Source organism: Simochromis diagramma, unplaced genomic scaffold, assembly GCF_900408965.1.
Source record: "Simochromis diagramma unplaced genomic scaffold, fSimDia1.1 OVJJ01000585.1, whole genome shotgun sequence".
In the NCBI taxonomy this organism is placed as follows: Eukaryota; Metazoa; Chordata; class Actinopteri; order Cichliformes; family Cichlidae; genus Simochromis; species Simochromis diagramma.
This window is the reverse complement of record NW_024387398.1, coordinates 1159352-1181397: the sequence shown is the minus strand read 5'-3', so window position 1 is coordinate 1181397 and position 22046 is coordinate 1159352. Positions and strand designations below refer to the sequence as shown.

The 22046-nt window shown below is 40.4% G+C and overlaps 2 protein-coding genes across 5 annotated transcripts in view; one reads left to right on the top strand and one right to left on the bottom strand.

Annotated features, from left to right (window-relative positions):
- Positions 1–395: 395 nt before the first annotated feature.
- LOC120720690 (serine protease inhibitor Kazal-type 2-like) lies at positions 396–7549 on the bottom strand. The gene is made up of 4 exons (XM_040010469.1): positions 7413–7549; positions 6638–6738; positions 632–741; positions 396–526 (listed from the first exon to the last, which is right to left on the bottom strand). Exons 1-4 carry the CDS (start codon positions 7459–7461, stop codon positions 475–477), a joined length of 312 nt encoding a protein of 103 aa, XP_039866403.1. The 5' UTR covers positions 7462–7549; the 3' UTR covers positions 396–474.
- A 4192-nt stretch (positions 7550–11741) lies between these two features.
- csnk1a1 (casein kinase 1, alpha 1) overlaps positions 11742–22046 on the top strand; it is a 30377-nt gene continuing 20072 nt past the window's right edge. For 3 of the 4 annotated variants that reach the window (XM_040010467.1, XM_040010465.1, XM_040010466.1), the window contains exons 1-2: positions 11742–12453; positions 12713–12819. In XM_040010467.1, the coding sequence (XP_039866401.1) occupies positions 12331–12453; positions 12713–12819 (230 nt within the window). In that variant the 5' untranslated portion in view covers positions 11742–12330. The remainder of the gene's footprint in view (positions 12454–12712; positions 12820–22046) is intronic. The other variant, XM_040010468.1, reaches the window with a different exon arrangement.

Genomic DNA, 22046 nt, shown 5'->3' with positions numbered 1-22046 from the left:
TACATGCATTATCTTCTGGCATGCTATAGGAGTGTTTGATATTTGGTATGTCAGAAACACTCGTGTAAAATATTGCTTAGCTGTGACTAAATAAGAGACCTTGCTCATTTGGCAGGACATACACTTTTCCACCGTTTGTTGTATTGTCTACACATAAGTTGTGATTATATCACAAAAATGTGTGATGATGAAATTACTGTTTCTCATGAACAAATCATTGACTACACCACATTTTGCGTACCTATAATAAATAGTAGTATGAGAAAAGTCCAAGTACAGCTTTGTGGGACAGGTTTCAGCCACTTACTGTTATTACTGTTTAAATTAAACCTGTTTGTGATCAGTGCTATAGTCAGGGTGTTTTTGTGTTAAAGGATTAGACCAGAGACATGCTGCAGAAGGTAACTTTATTGAGAACACAAACACAGGAAATCAATAGGCCCTATTTAACACCCATGAGTGCAACATAGCCATCTAGGAAGCGCATGGCCCCTTTTTCGCCACCTTCACAGTATTCTTCTCTTCTCTGTAGGAGAGAAAAACAAACATAGATTCATTGTGTGTGTGTGTGTGTGTGTGTGTGTGTGTGTGTGTGTGTGTGTGTGTGTGTGTGTGTGTGTGTGTTACATGCCTGTTCTTCTTGCAGAGAAGACACTCGGTGTCATAGGTTTTTCCATCGCTCCCACATACTGGAGCATACTCCTTGGTGCAGATTCCTCCTTCGTACTTCCCACAGTTGGGCTGGATACAAAAGCAGGCAGTGACAGGATTACTGATTCTTAATTTAATCCCTTCAGCAAGTCTTGGGTTTAACCTCCAGTGCCTGGTAGACCTCTGAACAGACCTACACAGGGGTCACCATTAACAGGTGCTCATTTCTTAACTTCTTAACTGAATCAGAAAAATCTGAATCATCTTTATTTGTTTGTGCACACAAACAAGGAATTGCTCTCTGCATGCAAAGAACAAATGTTTTCAAGTAGCAGTATCTATAGTACACACACACAAACACACGTGTGTGTATATATATATATATTTCAACGCGTTAGCATGGTCAGCTCGTTAACGCGTTAGTTAGCGCAGTGCAGCCCCACGCACGGGGCTCGCTAACGGAGAATTGCCGTGTTAATTCAGTTATGGCGTTGATGTTATTTTAACGCTGACAGCACTAATATATATATATATGTATATATTCACACACACATATATTGGCAAGAATACCAGAGGCACAAAACACCAGCTACTGGCAGACCGAGCAGTCAGCTGAGACTGCAACACTAGGCTGACCAACCTGTGCAAGAAGGTCTGTGACTCAATGCCCCACAGCTGGATCCTGGAATGCCGAGAACTGTACAAGATCAACAGGACCCTGAGAGCCTTCATCAGGTGCTCAATGGGGATGTGGCGTCCAACACTAGCCCATAGCACAAGTCACCATCAAGTACCTCCTGCACAATCCACTTTCTCTGTCCTGTCTTTGTTTATCGTACAGTTAGTATTGTATAGTATTGTATAGTTAGTAAATAGGACCTTTTAATCCCTTAATTTTACCGAGTTTACCAATTTAGCATGTTATTTATTTGTAATTCCTAGTTTTATATCTCTTGGAGATCATTAACAAGACTGGCTATGGATAGCAGTTGTCAGCCACCTCCTCTACACACACACGTCACCATCAAGTGCAGGCCTGAACCCCCTCAGTGAGATCATTAACAAGACTTGCTACATAGCATGTTTACTTTTGGCTGCACAAAAATACAAACAAAAGGTGAAGACTTAGCGTACCTGTGAGGAGGAAAAGACTCCAGTTTCTTTTATTTCTACGGTAACTCGTCTCCTTAGAATCAAATAATCACTGTGGGGTTTTATTGTTCTTCTTCTTTTTTTAATTAATTTGTTTTTGTTTTTATTTATTGTGATGTTGTTTTATTCTTAGGCAGTCCTTTGCTCACTGGGTATGTGTCCCCATGTATGTTGTCCTTGTTGCTAATTTCCCCTTGTGGGACAATAAAGTGCTGAATTAAACTTAAATAGCCAAGTGTTCAGATTAACGCCTGAGAAGCTGCTCAAAAGCTAAAAAGACAAAATGAGGATGTTTAAAAGAATCAGCGGAATATTAAATGAGACTATTTTTGATTGTACTGAATATTTATCGTACTTTGAATGCTTGATGATTTAGACTGCCTTCATGTTTCTCATCTTATTTACTTTTGTTCTTTGTAAACATTTTGCATGGAAGTGAAATTTTTAAAAAAAAGTCAACATTTTTATGACTCATGTTTCTTTGACAGTATTTGCCTGTCAGTTCCCCTGAAACATGTAGTGTACTATAACAATCAATGTTTAAATAACACTGATATGTGATATGGGCTAATCAGAGTGCCATGGTGCTTTCTCTATTCATGCACATGCTCAGTTCAGGGTGAACATATTCAGAGCGGTGTATAAACACATGGTGAGAGAAGGACAAATACTCAGAGCATCACAAAAACCTCCTTGCAGTCTTAAGTCTATTGCAGCATAACTAAGGGAGGATTCAGGGTCACCTGGTCCAGCCCTAACTATATGCTTTAGCAAAAAGGAAAGTTTTAAGCCTAATCTTAAAAGTAGAGATAGTGTCTGTCTCCCGAATCCAAACTGGAAGCTGGTTCCACAGAAGAGGGGCCTGAAAACTGAAGGCTCTGCCTCCCATTCTACTTTTAAATACTCTAGGAACAACAAGTAGACCTGCAGAGCGAGAGCGAAGTGCTCTAATAGGGTGATATGGTACTACAAGGTCATTAAGATAAGATGGGGCCTGATTATTTAAGACCTTGTATGTGAGGTATGGGCTCAAAATGTGGTCATAAATATTTTGTACTTGTAAATCAGGATTTGTATGTGTAAAAAAAATTTGTGTGGGCGTAAAAAAAGATTTGTGTATGGACTTAGCCAAAAAACCCCTGCAAGTTACAAGTACGAATTTTGACCCTATTTTTCTTCCTTTCATCTGATTGGTCAATGTCATGTCAATCACAAATTAAACAATCCAATCAGAGAACAGGTGGGTTTGGCTGTTGGAGGGGCGCTTTTTTGAACTGCAGGTCTTTGAAGGGAATAAATGCCCTTTTACATGCCAACCCAGCGTTTTCCTTCATCACCACGAAGGAAAACAGTCTGTGGTCGTCCGAGTTTGGTGATTTTTGTGTCACAGGTCTACGTGTTTAATACAGGGACTTCCACAGCCTTTTCAACAGCGCTGCGGACCGCAGGGTGGGGGCGGGCAGTGTTTTGGAAATGACAGTCTTCATTACAAAGCTTTCTTCACTATGAATTAGCATACATGTTTTTATTGAACATTTGAAGAACTAGCAAAAAAAACAAACTCTTGTAGAGGACATAAAGTCAGAGATAGAAAAGACAAGGAGCAGGTGCATCTAGTACAGGTAGAGCTGCTGCAAAAACCCACAGAGCCCAGCAGCCAGCAACAAATTCTGGATCCTTGGCTTTTAGTTAGCAGTTAGCATTAGCAGCACATCCTGCGTCCGATGTGAAAGGACCTTTATGCTGCACGCTGTGACTCACAGCAATGGTCCCGGGTCAGCCCTGACTTTGTGTTAAACTAATCCTAAAGTAATAATGCATTTCTAACCACTGATATACCACAACTTTATCCTTTCAACAGCTACTGAAAGTAAGGGGACCTAACTGCTATCGGATATTCATATAGAGATTACCCTTCAAGGACCTGCAGTTCAAAAAAGCGCCCCTCCGACAGCCAAACCCATCTGTTCTCTGATTGGATTGTTACATTTGTGATTGACATGACATTGACCAATCAGATGAAAGGAAGAAAAATAGGGTCAAAATTCGTACTTGTAACTTGCAGGGTTTTTTTGGCTAAGTCCACACACAAATCTTTTTTACGCACACACAAATTTTTTTTACACATACAAAACCGATTTACAAGTACAAAATATTTATGACCACATTTTGAGCCCATAGTATGAGTGAGGAGCAGGATTTTGAATTCTGGATTTAACAGGAAGCCAAAACAGGAGAAATCTGCTCTCTCTTTCTAGTCCCTGTCAGGACTCTTGCTGCAGCATTTTGGATTAGCTGAAGGCTTTTCAGGGAGTTTTTAGGACTTCCTGATAATAATGAATTACAGTCGTCCAGCCTGGAAGTAATAAATGCATGAACTAGTTTTTCAGCATCACTCTGAGACAGGACATTTCTAACTTTAGAGATGTTGCACAAATGGAAGAACGCAGTCTTACATATTTGTTTAATATGTGTGTTGAAGGACATGTCCTGGTCAAAAATGACTCCAAGGTTCCTCACAGTGTTACTGGACGCCAAGGTAATGCCATCCAGAGTAAGAATCTGCTTAGATACCATATTTCTAGGCTTTTCAGGGCCGAGTACAATAACCTCAGTACAGTTTGTGCTGACTTTTTTGGGTGGTAATATCAGCATGAAGTTCAAAACACAGTTTATGACCAGGAAGAACACCTAAATACTTGCAAATCTCCACAATAACCTCATTTTTTCCTAAATTTCAAAACAGAAAATTAGAGGTCACCTGTGTCTTGATGTCTTCTTCCATGTCTGTAAGACATTCTTGCAGTTTAAACTAATTGGTTTGTGTTATCTGGCTTCACCAATGGATACATTTGGGTATGATCAAAAAATGTTAGTTGTGATGAAATTGATGAAGTCGTTACTAGTTAACGTTAAAGGGATGATTGGCTCAACAGAGCTCTGTTTGTCAGCCTGGCTACAGAGCTGAAGAGGGTTGTTCTGATTTTTTTAATCAGTGATAAATAGTAATGAATAGTTTATTAGGCTAAATGATTACCTTCTAAATTAGTTAGAAGGTTAGCTAGTTGGTTTGTTAAACATTAGTTAATGTTTAATAAACCAGATTATCACTCGTTTACTCTTTGGTGCTGTTGTTGTTCACTGGTTTGGGAGCTGACACAGTCTCTATGGAGATGGGTTTTTGGGGGGGTAGCAGGAGGAGAGAAGCTGCAGAGAGGCGTGTAAGACTGCAGCTCTGCTTCCTGGTCCCAACTCTGGATAGCCATATTTTGGAAGGTTTAACAAATTTGTCCATATTTCTGGAAATGAGAGCTGCTCCATCCAAAGTGGGATGGATGCCGTCTCTCCTAACAAGATCAGGTTTCCTCCAGAAGGTTTGCCAATTATCTATGAGGCCCACATCGTTTCTGGGACACCACTCAGACAGCCAGCAATTTAAGGAGAACATGCGGCTAAACATGTCACTCCTGGTCTGATTGGGGAGGGGACCAGAGAAAACTACAGAGTGGTTTTGGCAACGATAAAACCACTTTAACATTACTTTTAAGGAGCTCCAATTGATGTAAGGGGATTGTCCACTCCCGACGTGAATGTTACAGTTTTACGTTTACCCTTAGCCAGCAGTTTTAGCTTTCCCTGCTCTGACCCCTGGAAGACAATTCATTGTGTCTGCTGATGTTTCTAGTGTCACATGTCTCGAAACACAGTCGTCAGTTGTTCCTCGGCAGGTGCGTTGCCGAGTGGGGAAAAATGATTAGAGACGCGTCTGGGCTGGTGAAGGACCGGGGACTTGGACCTTTAAATCTAACCTCTCTTCTTCCTCTCGTGTCCTGTTGCCCCCCTACATCTTTCTCCATCTCTGAGTGAAGTATCTCTCACTCTTTTCTCTCTATGAAAATACAGCCGCTGGACCTTTAGCTACAACACACTGTGTGACAAACTGAAGTCAGACAGTTTGTTTGTTTGCTGATAGGATTTTTAATTTATCTGCCACTTAAAAACGTGCTTCGTGCTTCCTTATCATCTTGCACCTGCACTCCTATACTCTATTACATTTATATACTCTATAAATGTGACCACTGAAACAAAAGTAACAAGTCTGTTTTGAAAGTCTAAGGAGTAGAAAGTACAGATATTTGTGTAAAAATAAGAAAAATAAATATTCAAGTAAAGGACAGATACTTGCAAATTCTACTTAAGTACAGTAACAAAGTACTAATACTTTGTTACTAAAACAAAGTATTAGTACTTTGTTACTTGGCACCTCTGCACATACTGATGTGCCGTCCAGGAGGAGCAGGACTGCCTGTGTCCAGCTCCCAGCAGCGACACTGACCACAGCCAAATACAACACCGCTGAAAAAGCAGAGAGAAAACCGACCAGATCAATGTCATTTTACTGACTTCATGCTACGCTGAAGAAAAAGTGTTTCTTAAGCATTTTATGATTAACAAAACTGATAAAGGGGTGAATAAAAACCTTGAACTTTGACAAGGATGATCTCAACACTTTTAATAAAGGTTCCACCCAGAACCCTTACTGAACCATAACTTTCCCCAATACTGTTTTTCCTTTAAGCTGTTAAAGGTTTCTCAAGAAGAACAGTTCCATGAGGCTCTGAGAAACCAAATACATGTTTAAACTTGATGGTTTGATCTCTGTTAACGGGAACATCTTGAGAGGGGCGACTCCCGTAAGTAGAAATGCATCGTAAATAAAGGTAATTAGTTAAAAGAACGTCATATTCATTTGAAGTGACCACGCCCACTAAGAAGATCCTGGAAAACATTTAAGACGGGAGAAATAAAAATACTGAATAAGACCAACTCGTACCTCTGTGAGATCAACAAGAGCTTCTGATCTTGGTCCTCCAGATGTCCTCGACTTGTGGTTGTTTGGAAACACAGATGCTGTCTCATCCTGGTGGGAAAGGACTGCACAAACATACACACATATATTATTTGTGTATTTGTATATATGCTTGTGATCGACCCTGTTTTAACCATCACAATTTCATATCCGGTAAGTATGTGCGTAACCAGCAGTTTGTCCATCAGATTATAATCCCGGTAAGCATAATAAGAGGGTGTCATCTGAACGTCCTGTTACTTTGCTCCACTCCAGGTCTTTGATGTGTGAATATGAAAAACATGTTTTGGTCTCTGACAACATCAAAGAAACTCTTCCAGTTTAAATATATTCCTGATCATAAAGGACATCAGGTCTTATCTTGTAAACTAAGGTTTGATAATAATCTGCAGTTCACTTGTTAATGTCGTTTCAAACCATGGAGAGAAAACTGGAACTAAAAAAATAATCTGTTTATTTCTTCTGACTATCCTTGAATCCTAAAAGCACACAGTGAATGATAATTTAGGCATGTTTGTATTGTTTAATTAATTCATTAATTTATGTACTGAAATGGACTGAATGTCTTTGTTATAATTATTTGTTTTTACAAATTGTAATCATTCTTTTAAATTAGTCTCGCTAACATATTTTACATGCACCTAAAACCTCAGTTAAAAGGAGGAAAAAGTTATTTAAAGAAGAGCCTGAGACAGAAAATGTTCTGAAGATCATCAGTTTGTGCTGTGAATGAACTCACCACAGACAGAAAACAGCAGAACAGCCCAGAACAGCACGGTCAGCTTCATAGCTTCCAGTTTGTAGACGTGTTTCTCTGGCAGCAGGTGTGTGTTTCACATGTTATCCTTATACACAGACACTGTGGTGCTGACTGAAGCCGTCCTTTGATTGGCTTCGTTGTAAAGGAAAGGAGACACTCCCACAAGAATACGTCACTGGAGAGAAAGAAAACAGCATCCAAAAACTAATATCCAGTTGAAAATGAAGAAGTACAGGGATGTCCACGCCAACAGTTACCCTGTGTTTGGCTTCCTGGAAGGAGGTATTCTTCCAGGTTGGGAAACTTTCAGATTTTGTGGTTTTGCATTTGTGCAAAATAACCCCAACATTTCAGAAAAACAGAATAAAGCTGCTAAAATGGCCCAAACACCTGAACACACGACACACACACGACACACACACACACAGGGAAATGAATAAAGTTACGTTGAAACCAAGCACACCATTGTTGTTCTTGTGACATTACCAATAAGTCTGATGTGTCACATGGTCCTCTTCCTATTGAAGAAACAAAAGTTGTATCCAAGATGGACGACTTCTAAATGGCCACCATGGTCACCGCCCATCTTGAGGAGTTTGCCCCCTCACATATACTAATGTGCCACAAACAGGACTTTAATATCACCAACCATTCCCATGTTGTTACGCTGTATCCATAGAAATGGCCCACCCTGTAGTTTTATTAATCACCAGAGGATGTCGCATAAAAGAGGCGACCTGTGCCAAAGTCAGGGGTTAAAGGGGACGGTGGTAAATGGACTGGTTCTTAAACAGCACTTTTCTACTCTCCCAGGATACTCAAAGCGCTGTGTACAACATGCCTCATTCACACAAGTACAAACTAATCTACATTCACACACCGATAAACACATCGGAGGGCAACTTGGGGTTGGTATCGTGCCCAAGGAGATTTGACATGCAGACTGGGGAAGCTAAGGCTCGAACCACCAATCGTCCAATCAGTAGCTGATCTGCTCCACCACCTGAGCCACAGCCACCCAGATGGTGGGGTGTATGAATGTGAGAGTGAATGAATAGTGGTATTGTAAAGCGCTTTGGGTGCCTTGAAAAGCGCTATATAAATCCAATCCATTATTATTATTATTATTATGTTGTTGGTTGTTGTTTGTTATTTGTTTTGTTTTTGCCACAACACCAGAACAACTGCGGGTGTCCTTAATAAGTTACAGTTGCAGTACTTCTAACTAGCTCAACAAACATCAGCACGCACACACTGTTTGTGTGCAGTGTGTTGCACACCTGCTGGCTAAAGGTCCAGCTGCTGCACTTCACAGGGAGAAACAAGAAAGAGCTAGCTTCACTCAGAGTTGGAGAAAGATAAGAAAGACTGGAGAGGAAGAGGAGAGGTTAGATTTAAAGTGTGGTCTGCTCAGTGGGATTTTAGAAACTGGAAATTTCAAGCTTGCATGTAAATCCTCGTGTTTTTAAATCAGGGTTTGTGCACAAGACATTGTTTTTTTAATATCGTGGAATGTGCTACAAATCAAACTGAGGTAGACTAGCTGCTATTCAGAGGCTCCATTACAACCATGCTTAGGATCCCCCCCCTGCTGGATCCACTTTGACCCCTGACTCTGCACATTTTACTGTTAAGAGGCAAAGTCACCCTCTACAATGTAGGCAGCAGTGTGTGTACATATTTCCCTTCTGTTTCTTCAGATTCAGGCTGAGTGTAGTTAGAATATCTACTGATATTATTTTATTATTATTTGTATGATAGCACAAGGTTCAGAAACCTCATATAGAAACCTCCTTTTTACTGGTTTCAGAGCCTGTACTTTTTACTTTTACTTGAGTAAAGAAGTTGAATCAGTGAGTAGTTTTAACAGTAGTATTTATACTAATACATAAGTACAGAACGCCTGTGCTTTTGCCATCTCGTTGGTCTCTGGATTTCAGCTGGATTGGGCTGAAAGGCCGTCAACCTGCCGGCTTTATTCCCCATTTCATAATATGTTTTATTCATATATCTGACATGTCCTTCTGCCTTATAAGTTAGTAACCCATGTAACTGTCGTTGGTTTTTAAATTGTAACATTTTCTCTATTGTATAATTCCTTCATCTTAATGCACAATCCCACACAGAAGTCTAGCCAGTCTTCATTTGGGCACATTTCAAATTGTTATTTTCATGACTCCTATTGTTCCAGTGAAGATGACAAAATGTGTTTCATCATCGTGAAAAAACGTCCTCATTATTGGTGCACATGCTAAACAGGACAGCAACTCCCTACATGATGCACTGCGTACTCAAACCCTTTCTCTGGCTCAAGAAAACCTAAATCATTGCCCATTTCTCTTGATTGGGTTATTGATTGTGCTACATTATAACTATGATGTTATGATATGTTCCCCTTTTTGTTTAAACAAGTGTTTCCCATAAATGTGCTTCACTTGTAGATGGGTGTGAGATATGTCCACGACATATGTCAGGAAAAGCAAAGAAATGGCATTAATAACACAGAGCAGGACCTCCAGTCAACCACGGTCGTTTAACTGTGTTTACCTCTGTGCTGGTCAGAGGGGTGAGACCTTCCCCCTCTGTGGGAAAAAAGGCTCAGTACGATGTCAAAGAGGCCCAAATGAGTGTAATCTGCTCATATCGAACCACCAGGACATTAAGAAATATCTCTTCTATTACTGTGACATGTAACTGTCCAAAACGTCTTCATGTTTATGGATTTATGGCATTCATTGTTCCTCGTGTAGGTTCAACTCCCCTCCTCTTGTTTTCTTTCTTACAGTTGAGTCAACAGACCTCTGCCCTTTACCCTTAACGTCCAGCCTTCCTTCAGCTGTCCTTAACATGCTCCGTTTCTCCACAGCATATCTCGACTCTCCAGCAGCAGTGTGGCCTCCGTTAGTGCAGTGAAGGTCTCCTCTCCGGTGTGCAGATATATTTTCACTTTTGCTGGATGCAGACATTTGGCCTGGACATCCTGTCTTTTGATTTCATGAACATTTGCTGTCTTCATTTGTGGATCGGGACAGTTGTCTTTTTTAAAGAATGTCCATTTATCTAAAAAAAGACTTTCTGGCTCCATGCTTGTTATTTTTTGCTGTGCTGAGGAATCTCACTATTATCGACCTGGGAGGTGCTGGTGAATCTCGAGGAGTAGTTTGGATGACTGGATGTCCATTTGGGTGGTAGTTTCAGTGTCTGCTGAGCAGCTCTTTCACAACTCTGACTGTATCCTTCCTTTCACTTGCCTCTGGGACCTGGAAGATTGGAATGTTATTGGCCTGTTTTGGAGATCTTTGCGGAGAGGATCCATACCCGGTGAATTCTGTACCGCAGCACCCAGCGCTGCAACATGACTGTGTCTTGGACCATTCTAGCTCTTTCATGTCCTGGGGGGCAGGCCTGTGGCTCCCCCCACACACTATTAGATACATAAACACAGAAACCTTATGAGCACAGCACGCTCACACACACAGGTGCGCACACACCATCTTGGTCGGCTGCTGCCTCTAAACATGTCATGTAATATTAATACTGTGTGCTGCTCAGTAACACTTATCATATGTATGTTACTCTTAGTTATACATATGCTGGTTGTTGCTGTGGTTTCCCTGCTGTGTGGTTTTTTTCGGCAGGTATTCAAGCAGATTGTCAGTGTTTTTTCTCTCCCTGCCAAACTTGTCTTACTTTCTTCTTTTGCTTTTCTGTCCCCCAGTTTTGTCTGTTGTGATTTTAATATCTCAAAATAAAAAAATCCTAATAAAATATGACATTATAGCAAAAGGCGTAATGGTCTACTTGGGAACATAGATCTGTTTTTTGGTCTTCTGACTGCCCACTAAAACAATCTACCCTTGTCATATTCGTTCTCTGAATGACCATGTAGAATTTCTGGCAAATATTTGTAACATATTTTGGAATAATATTTTCATGTTTTCCAGTCACATGACGTAGTCTGTTCGAAAACATCACCTGCTGGTGCATTCAAGTGCTCTGTGGTGGAACCTGACAAAATTATCAACCAAACAAAAGTTAACCCCCCCAAAAAGAACTTTTCACGGTTAATTAATTGGCCTTTAACATACGTCGACACGCGATAGGACAAAAAAACAAATTAAAAAAGAAACAAAATATACAAAATTTTAAGGCCATTCAAACTAAGAATGTTGCGTTATAAAGCATTTATAAATAAAGCATATTTCCTTTCTTAGCACTAAGTTTTGTGGCATATTTTTTATATTTACTTTTATTTCCGATAGCAACTGAAGGGGCCATGAGGTACCTTAGCTAATCGCCTCCAACGGCAACCAGCTGAGAGAAAGGGTAGAGAAGACAAGATGGCGGAGTGAGTGGGTTGTACTTTGTACAGACGGTTTCGACCCTTAAAGTTTGCTGAAAACGTCTTTAAAAGATCGAAGAAGCAACGGCACCCGCGAGAGTATAAAGATTAACTTTCGCCCTTCACTGCAGAGGAAACCTGGACAGTTTCTCCGTTGCGTTCGTTACGACGACGTTAGCTTGATGCTAACGTTAGCTTTGACGGACATTAGTTGCTACTCCGAGGTAGCTGGTTGGGTGTTAAAGGCCTTAGGCTTGTTCTAATTTAGTTCTGGATGTTTGTACGTCGATACTAACACGCCATTGAGCGTTTACCTGACCAGTTTGTGTTTTAACTAAGATTATTGTAGCCAGACGAAAGCCAGAAAACTATATATGAGATCTATCGAAGCCTGGTTTATTGGTTTTCGAAAATATTTTGTAGTAACAGCTAGCCCACATTGCCCCCTGTAACACCAAGTGGATATACGGGACGCCGTATGTTCTGCTGACAATCGGGCTAAATTGCCACAGAATTTCCTAAAGCAAATCAGGTGGAATTTGATATCTGGTGGATATGGCGAGCAGCAGTGGCTCTAAAGCAGAGTTCATAGTCGGTGGGAAATACAAACTCGTCAGAAAAATCGGATCTGGATCTTTCGGCGACATATATCTGGCCATCAACATCACAAATGGAGAGGTAATATGGTGCATCTTTCTACATCTTGGATTGTTTAGCTGTCTTCTGGAAGTTGCTAAATAATTTTACCGAATATGACGGTAGCTTTGTCCTATGTGTGCGATAACTTTATAGGTCGGAAAGTGCACAGCTTCTATTTATCTGCTAGGGTTACACAATACTTTTAGCTGCATTCAGTTTATGAATCCCTGGATGTTAGTAGTAAAAAAGAATGGTAAATATTGAAGTGTATTTGTTGTCGTGTTTCTCTATTTTTCAGGAAGTAGCTGTTAAATTGGAATCACAAAAGGCCAGACATCCGCAGTTGTTATACGAAAGCAAACTATACAAAATCCTACAAGGCGGTGTCGGGATTCCACACATCAGGTAAGGAGACATGGTTGGGCGGCACGGCGTCTGTGTCGATACTAACATGGAAACATTTATTTCGGTCAATAAATGTCGTCCCGTCTGCTCTGGGAAAAAGACGGCTAACAGTGATTGTGAACCCTGCTGGCATTAGGCCTGCTAATCAGCCCAACAGCTACGAGGACACACTGTGTATTATGTATTTCCAGACACCGCTTTCAAACGCTTCCCTCTCGGTTCCGTTTGACACTTTTGGCTGCGTGGTGACAGCCGTTTACAGACCCTAGGTGCGTACTTGTATCCTGAATTACAGCTGTTACGGAGCGGAAAGGGGACTGTGTGATTGGAAATGGCCGCTCTTTTGTTGTGCTAGCTTCCAACATGTCCTCCGCTCCCTTGTCAGAAAATGGCGGCGGCGAACAGAAGCGAAAACAGCAGACCATGCCCAGCAGTGTGTGTTTGCAGCGCGTAAACGAAGCCTCTACAGGACCCGTCAGCGGGGACACGTAATATTAGTTGCGGTAACTGCTAATAATAACCATTTAGGGTGAGCGGTAATCTTAAAGTACACTAGCTGCGTCCCACTTCCACACTGTATATTTGAACTATGCAGTGTGTACACTTCAGTCCGAGCACCAGTGTCGCGGTATTTCACCTCTTTGTTCACATCATCTGTGCCAGAAAGACTGCTTATGATGACGTTTTTGTTTCATTAGTCGTGAGTTGGACCGGTTGTTTTGATGAAAGCATTACATTTTCTTTAGTGTATGTTTATTTAGAACAGATGTGACACCACAATAATTTATAGATTCCTGACAGGTCTTACATGCCTTGATTACCAGCATTAGTAATGGGTAATTGGGTAGCTGCTGTTAATGATGTGACCCGTGTTAAATGTAGGGCAGGCTGCAGCTGTCAAAGGTCAACTGGATTTTTCTTTAGCGTGCTGGAAGGCAGAAACTGGAGGCGGATTTCCTCATTTCTGGTTCATTTTTTGGTTTCTGGTTTAACACCCGTCCACTCATGTCCACAGAAGAACATATTTGAAGGACCATTTTTAGCCATTGGTAACTACAGAGCAAACAAACTTGAATCCAGTGTGAACACGCGTCACTACTGACCATGATAGAGGAGGGACGAGCCATTTAATTAGCTTGGGTCACTTTGTCATCGTGGCACGCAGTGTAAAAGTTGGATAACGTGTATTTTTTGTTTGTGGTAGTCATTGAACTAGTTTTAATTAAAAGCTGGGATCCTAATTTATTTATTTTTAAATATTCATGTGTAATTGGTCGGGGCAAAATGTAGGTGACAGAAATAAACAAAATAAGACTTCTATTAGAAGATCCAAAAGGCATCAAGACAGGATGAGCTGGGAAATGAGCAGCGCTGACCTGGACCTGCCCCTCATCCTTATCGCTTTTGAGTCCACTCTGCCGTGCAGATCTAGTTCAGAGTCACTACTCTCTGGGTAAACCCACAGAGACCGGTTGAGCTGAGCTTCAGACTCTAACTGTACCTTCGAATGTTGTTTGACATAATTGATCACTGAATACCCAGGAACAAATTTCAATAAGAAGTATTCCAAAAACAGACTGTATTTTAAAATGCCTGCACACAGTCTGCATCATCACTCCTGCTGAAGAACAGATTATTGGTGTCCCTCAGCTGGACAGTCGCTCCCTGAAGATGAGTGCTGATCACCTGCTTGCTTTGTTCAGCTGCTCTTGATACTGTTGCTCCTTTTAAAACTGAGTGTGTTAAACCTAAAAAAGGTGCCTGGCTAAACAACGTGACTCAATGTGCTCTTAGAAATGAAGAAGAGAAAACCTTCAGCTCTCCTTTGATATGTTAAGCCCTGTTTGGTTAGCAGGATGGTGTTAGAGGAAGGATTTTAGGACGGAAGTATTTATCAGACATCATCTGTAATTCCTGTCACAGACCTCGTGTCTTATTAACACCATTAGTTCTGCTATCAACCACCAAACACTTTCCAGGGTCTCCAGCCACCTGTGAAAACTCTTGTTTTTTTGTCAATAAGGTTGCTGCTATCAGGTCTCATATCACTCCTCCAGCTTCTGTTCCCCCAAATTTATCAGCTGTTCGATGCCTTTGAGCCCGTTTCTGTGTCGCCTCGACATTATCCCCACTCGTCATTTTAAAGACATCTTTGAAACTATTGGACCTAGTGTGTTGTCCATTATTAACACCTGTCTTCTAATGGGAACTATACCAACTGATTTCAAGCACGCCATGGTGCAGCAGCCATTTCTCAAAGAAATAAATATATTTAGGTAACGTTTAGACGTTGTATCTTCACTCAGTCACATTGTGACAAAGCGTGATAGTCAATAGTTTAATTTTAAAAAAAAAAAAAAAAAGAAAGAGAGAGATTAACCTGTCCTTGGCATTTCGACTTCATGCATCAAACTATCCAAAGCAGCCACGTGATAATGTTTATATTTGACCTTCAGAACAAGCTGCTGATCATGTACCTTTTTATTAATGCTCCTGGCACTTGTTTCAGCATTTAAGTGTTCTATTAAAAAATAAAAGAATTCATTTTTCATTTTGTATCTTAGACTTGTAGCTGGATTTTCTAAGGTCAGCGCTCGCAAGCAGGTTTCATACCAGAGGGGAAAATCCCTCCAAACTAAAACAGACACTTTTCTTTCATTGGTTACAAAATGTACCACATGAGCCAATCAAAAATGATGTGGCAGCACGTGGCATATGGTTGCTTAGAAAGAGAGGAAAGTTTTGGGAGTGATGGCGAATTTGAAATGTGAGAGATTTGACATTGAATGTGTTTGGAGTGTGTAGCTGGTGTGTTGTGTAGCCATTTGTTTTGTGTGTTAAAACAATGAGACGACTAAAAAGCCACCAAAGCCTTCTGTCATTGTACATGTAGAACACAGTTGTGGGTGCTCTGCACCAACTGTGTATGGAATAAAAACATAAATGTTAGGGCAGCAACAATACACCCGTCTGTCTTGTGGTGGACAAGAACTATCACGAATAATTAGTGGCGTCTTGTCTCCCCGATTGTTCTGCAAGTAGAACAAAAAAGGAATTTGCTGCAGTTTTATATGAATGGTTGGACAGAACTTTGTTTCCCACCTTATATTTGTATTTCAAATAATGAAAAGCTTTCTTTCAACATGTTGGTGGTTTTCACATTAAATTGAGTTGTTTTTGGGGGGTTTTTCTTTCAACTTTTCCCTACTTGGACTAGATTGTCAAACGTAGAATCCAAGTATGCTCGCCCCCGACCGGTCGCAGCAGATGGCCCCGCCCCTCCCTGAGGCTGGTTCTGCTGGAGGTTTCTTCCTGTTAAAAGGGAGTTGTTCCTTCCCGCTGTCACCAAAGGGCTTGCTCATAGGTGTGATATTTACCTGTTTTCTTTGTGTTATTGTAGGGTCTGTAAAGCGCCTTGAGACAACTGTTGTGATTTAGCGCTAAATAAATGAGATTAACTTTTATGATCCTTCACATCAATTAAAATTTGTATCTATAGCACTCTCCTCAGCCTCTGGCAGTACTACGTAGATGAATGGTCCCTAGCAACATACATGAACTGTGATTAGGCTGAACGGCCATGTCCATCTCAGTAATGTATGTGTTCATTTAATAAACTACATCTAAATTGAGCCTGCATCTGTTTGTTGAAAGACATAATTACACACTAATCAGTGGGTATTTAGGAGTACTGCATTTGTTTTTTCCCAGTTAAACTGGACTTTCAGTGAAACGACTGACTTTGGTGTTTAATAGTGTGCTAAACGGCAGCTTTTCTGACGTGTTTACATTCTGGTAGTCATCTATTCATGTCATATACCGCATCGTTGGGGTCTAAGGAGAACATAGTCTGGTCAGATGAGACTGAAATTAAACTCTCTGGATGCCTCAGTACACACAGTGTTTAGAGGCCAAAAGACACTGCATATTAGCCCAAAAAGAGGGAAGTCTGCAGCTGGGAACATAATAGCGTGGGGCTATTTTTCATACGGCACTGGCATGCTTCATTGATGGAAGGATTAATGGACAAATGTACTGAGACATTCTTGATAAAAATCTGCTGCCACCTACTGAGGATTGACAGTAGCTGTGTCCAACTCTGTGATCCCACATCATTTCTCATTATTACACATCATTTATGGACATCTATGGTTTGAATTTGGATATGTGGATTAGAGGGGTTGTTACCAACATCTGGTGAGAATTTGCTGTCAACAGTTGCATTGTAATGCTGTGGAATGTTTTCTAGGGTGATGTAGCCTGAAAATCCTATAAAAGCCTTAATAGCCACTAGTATGGGTTATAAAATGGTTGTAAACCATAAATCCCAGTTTAGGGTTGTTTCAATTTGGCTTTTTTGTAGTTTAAGTCTAAAGTAAGTTTCCACTTTAACTGTATTGCAAACAAGCTGTGTTCAGTGAGTCTTGGTGCTCATAGTTCTGGTTTCATGTTGAAACAGTCTTGCCTACAGCCTGCGCAACCTGCTGATCTTGCTGCCTCTCCTACATTCCTGCTACGGTCTGACTTGACTTTTATTCAGGCCCCACCTATACCAGTTTGTGCAACTTCCTCACTGTGGCTCGGGCTTTTTTTTTTTTTTTTTTTTTTTTTTGTGTGTGTGTAAAGAAGTGACTCAAGCCTTGTGTTGGTCATGATTATGGCCTGCGAATGTTACAGACTTCAAAATCATGGTAAAGCTGTCAATTGTGTGCATATTGTGAATATAGTTGATTCCCACCAGACTTGTGAATTGAAAATATATCGTGCCATAAGATAATTTTGGCAGTTACAGGTAGGGTTGTTCCTGGGAACTCATTTCTTAGTCTCTCTCTCTTTTTTTTTTTTTTTTTTTTTTTTTTGTCTCGTTTAGTTGACTCATCAGCTCGTCTAAAACTAAGAGACTGATATTAAATTAAGTCCCTGTTTAATGGGCAGTGTCAAAAACTAAGGCATTTGTAACCGTTAATTATATTCCTTAACAAGGAATCATGACGCTTGACCCTCATTGCCATACACCTTCATCCCCACCTGGTTTATTTAAAGTATCATAATCATCGTTTATTTATATAGCACTTTAAAAACACACCTGGTAGATCAAAGTGCTGATCAATACAAATATAAAATAATACAATAGCAAAAACCAAACATAGCAATAAAATTGTCAGTTACCCACAGAGTGGTAACTGTGGGTAACTGTAGTATAAATTGTCAGTCGATCCTGTTACACCTTCAGTATTACTTCAATCAAATGCAGTGCCACAAACTGTTCTCTTCATTTTGAAATGTTGCCTCTAGACCTTGTTGACATAAGAGTATAGCCTGTTCTGAGTGAAAACAAAATGAAACTATGACATTAACGTTAGTGAGACTGCAGTTTTGTTTTAAATCATTTGAGTTTTTTCAGTGGCAGCACACAATCACACCCGTTTCCCTCTGGGCTCAAAATTTCCCCCAAATGTTAGATAGTTTAAAAAAATATAAAGTGGATTAATCACTCAGTTATGTTACTTTTAATTTAAAGTTTATTCAAACACAAAGATTTCGTTATTTCATTTCAAATTGAAGGTCAATAAACGCCCTACTTCCATTAACACCTATTTGGATTCGCCAAGTCATGGGACATCATAGCACGGGCCTCAGTGAAGGCAGACTTTAATGACAGCTGAGCCCTTCCTCAGTTTCCACCATTTACAGGCCAACGGCATACAAAGTAAAATGTCACAGGTATCATTTTTCGCCCTCGGAGACCTTCTGTAATGTTATGGGCAACTCAAGTTGGTTTTTTTTTTTGTTTTTTGTTATATAAATATGCACCAGCATGGTTGCCACTAGGGCTGCACGATTTTGCATAAAATGAGAATCACGATTTTTTTTTTTGCTTAGAATTGAGATCACGATTCTCTCACGATTTTCTTTTCCGGTATAAATATTTATTGCGCTTATTAACTGCACATCAACTTCGTAACAGTTGAGACATAAAAACAACAAATGTCTCACATTTTGTTGTTACCGCAAAATGTTGTACTGCTTGAAATTCCGTCTCCACCGTTGCTCGACACTGCGTGTATAGAGCAGGTAGTGCAACAATAGAAAAATAGTTGCGGGGCGGCACTGTGTAGCGTTTGTCTAGGGTGTTGATCGTTTTCCTAAATCCCTCGTTTTGCACAGTGTTGATGGGAGCCATATCTTTGGTCAGGTGATAAGTGATAGCCTCCGTAATTTCTTTGTGCCTGCGGGAGTTCAACGTGTATAGGGAAGCGCTTTATAAGGTTCCCGTTATTGGTGTTTGGGTGGTTGACCGGGACGGATTTTCTCCTGTCACTTTCTCGTCATCCCTGACGTGCTCTCCGTTGTTTTTTCCCTGCTAATTTTAGCATCACACGGCACAGCTTCTGTATCACGTGGTATAAGGCTCCGCCCTTGTCATTTGTTGAGCAGGAAGAGTGAGCGCTTGTTTTCATGCAGATTACGTCCCGGATCAAAATGCGGTGGTGTCGTCGTCTTTTTTTTTTTTCTTTTCTTTTTTTTTTTTTTAATCGTTGTCATTTGGAAATTGAGATCGCGATTTTCTAACGATTAATCGTGCAGCTCTAGTTGCCACCATGTGTAGCTGGACCTGGTGTTACATACTGCCCATATTTTTGCCACAGATTTACTGGTTTACTAGCTGTAGCTTCTTTACTGAATAGGTGCACATCAGCAAGAATCAACATACCCACATATGTCTGTACTAGGGCTGCCACAAACTATTATTTTAATAGTCGACTAGTCACCGATTATTTTTGCGATTAGTCGACTAATCAGATCATCATCCATTGGACATAAAACGTACAGCTGCATCTGCTCTTATATAACTATCATTAGCTTACAGCTTTAAGTGTTTAAGGTATGTGCTAACTAAAAATAAAGACAAGATGATAGTTTATTAAACTTTTAATGAAATTTGCAGATTGTCTCGGTGGAGTTTAATAAACTCGGCCGTCTGTTCTTTATGTAAAATATAACAGGACACTGGAGTAAACTCTGGAGCATCTCACACTTCTGATAATCAGCTGTCTGTTTGACGTTTATTCAGCTGTGTGAAAACTGTAACTTTAATCTCAGCCAAACAGATTTACTGAGGAACCAATAAAACACTGAAAAAGCCAAACAATAACATTTTTAAATTATCTGAGTGTTTGGACAGTCTTCACGGCGTCGCTGTAACCTAATTGGCCTACAAATGCGGCCTCCGAAGGATGCATCCGCTAAATTTGGACACAGCTATGAAACCTGACACAGCTGCTTCTTCTTCTTCGGGGTTTAACGGCAGCTGGTATCCTTGTACATGCAGTGCTGCCATCATCTGTTTCAGTCCGTTATTACACTCTTAAATCCTACTACTTATTCCTGCGTCTTTTGTGATCTTACAAAGCTTCAAACGACGCGTCGACTATTAAATTTGTCGTCGATGATTTTGATAGTCGACGTAATCGTGGCAGCACTAGTTTGTACGTCCATTCAATTCATCTTTCTACGCTTGTTGGCATACACATTTGATCCCTCTTTGTTTGTCGTGTTGGGCCTCACCTCTTCAATAAGGTAGCTGTAGCTTAGGAGGTGGAGCAGGTCATTTACTAATTGAAAGGTGGTGCTTCGATCCCTGACTGCTCCAGTTTGGATGCCAAAGTACCCTTGGGCAAGATACTATAACCCTAAGTTCCTCTCCAATGCAACTATTGGGGTGTGAATGTTAGAAAGCACTTGGGTGTAGAAAAGCTTGTCTGAATGGGTGACTAAGGCATGTCATATAATACTTTGAGTGCTTGTTGTTGTTGTTATTACATTTTATACAGTTATTATCGGTGCCTTTAAAGACGTGGTTTAAAAGTGCAGTTTGGTCTGGAGATCTGGTGTAAGTGCGTTCCAAAGTCTTGGGACAGAACAACTAAAGGCTCTGAGTCCCATGGTAGTCAGGTGAGCAGACAGGGGAAGCTGAAGATGAGCAGAGTGTACTCTGAGTACGTATGGAGAACATTTGATAAAGACAGGCGAGCAGGGTTATAAAGGACTTTGAAAGTGATAAACAAGATCTTGAAATTGATACTTAGGTGAACTGGAAGCCATGGGAGCTGTTTAAGAACAGGTGTTATGTTTCAGCAATTCTATCTGCGATTTCATTCTTTTGCCTTTTAATAAAATTAACAGTTACAGTGTTAACTAAATGATGAGGCGACTTGTCACTGGGACCTGAGCACCTGTGGACGTGGGAAGTATAATCCCTGTATAAGTAATCTCGGTTCCAGCTGTAAACAGTAAAATTGAGCTTTTAGAGAGGTATGAAAGCACATCAATGCAAAGCAAAGGGGCGTTTGTTACAGATATTTATTTACTAACAAAATATTCTATGAACAAACAAAATCAAAAGACTAACTTTCAGTGATTAGTTTTGAAAATATAAATATACAAAGAACCGTGGTTGGTTTGTTCTTTTCCATGTTTCTAGACACATAGCTGGCTTTAGTGAACAGATTGTGTTCAATGTTTTTTCCAGAGTCACATGACTCCACATCACAGTAGTGTTTTAGAGTGGGGAGGAAAAAATGAGACTGTCTTAAAACAATTTTAAAAGGTAAAAAGTTCAACCTCTGCTGCGTCACAGTAACTTGTGTTTTCTTGTTTCCTTGTTGACACATCAGGATGTCAGTCGGAACAACTAAATTAAACCAGAATCCCACTAAGCAATGATGTCATTGGTGTTAAGAGAGAATTCATGTGATGGGCTTCCATGGAACAGTGTGACATTTTAATGTCTCATGTTTGTACCTCAGAAACACATTAGTATTATTTCAACCTTTTGTTCTTATATATACACGACTCATTTATTATGCACAAGGGACACGTAGAATGACACAAGTAAAACGAGCCTTTTTATAAGAGGCCAACCTGCTTTGGGTCTACAGTGGTGAACCGCGTTGTAGCGAGGGACCTTTCACTGCTTCGGATTTTATTTTTGTGCACTTTTGCATGTTTTTTTTTGTTTGTATGTTGTTGTTTTTTTTTGTTTGTTTTAAACAGTGTATTGTGTTCTGCGTCCTGATTGGCTGTAGACCATTGTCAGTCAATCCCGTGCTGTGTCTCCTGTCAGTACAGGATGCGTTCAGCTTGTCACATTTACATAAATCTTCGATCGCTAGCAGTGTGACTCTGAAGTGCTGGACTGTATGTTTGTACGTTTTCTCCCCAAC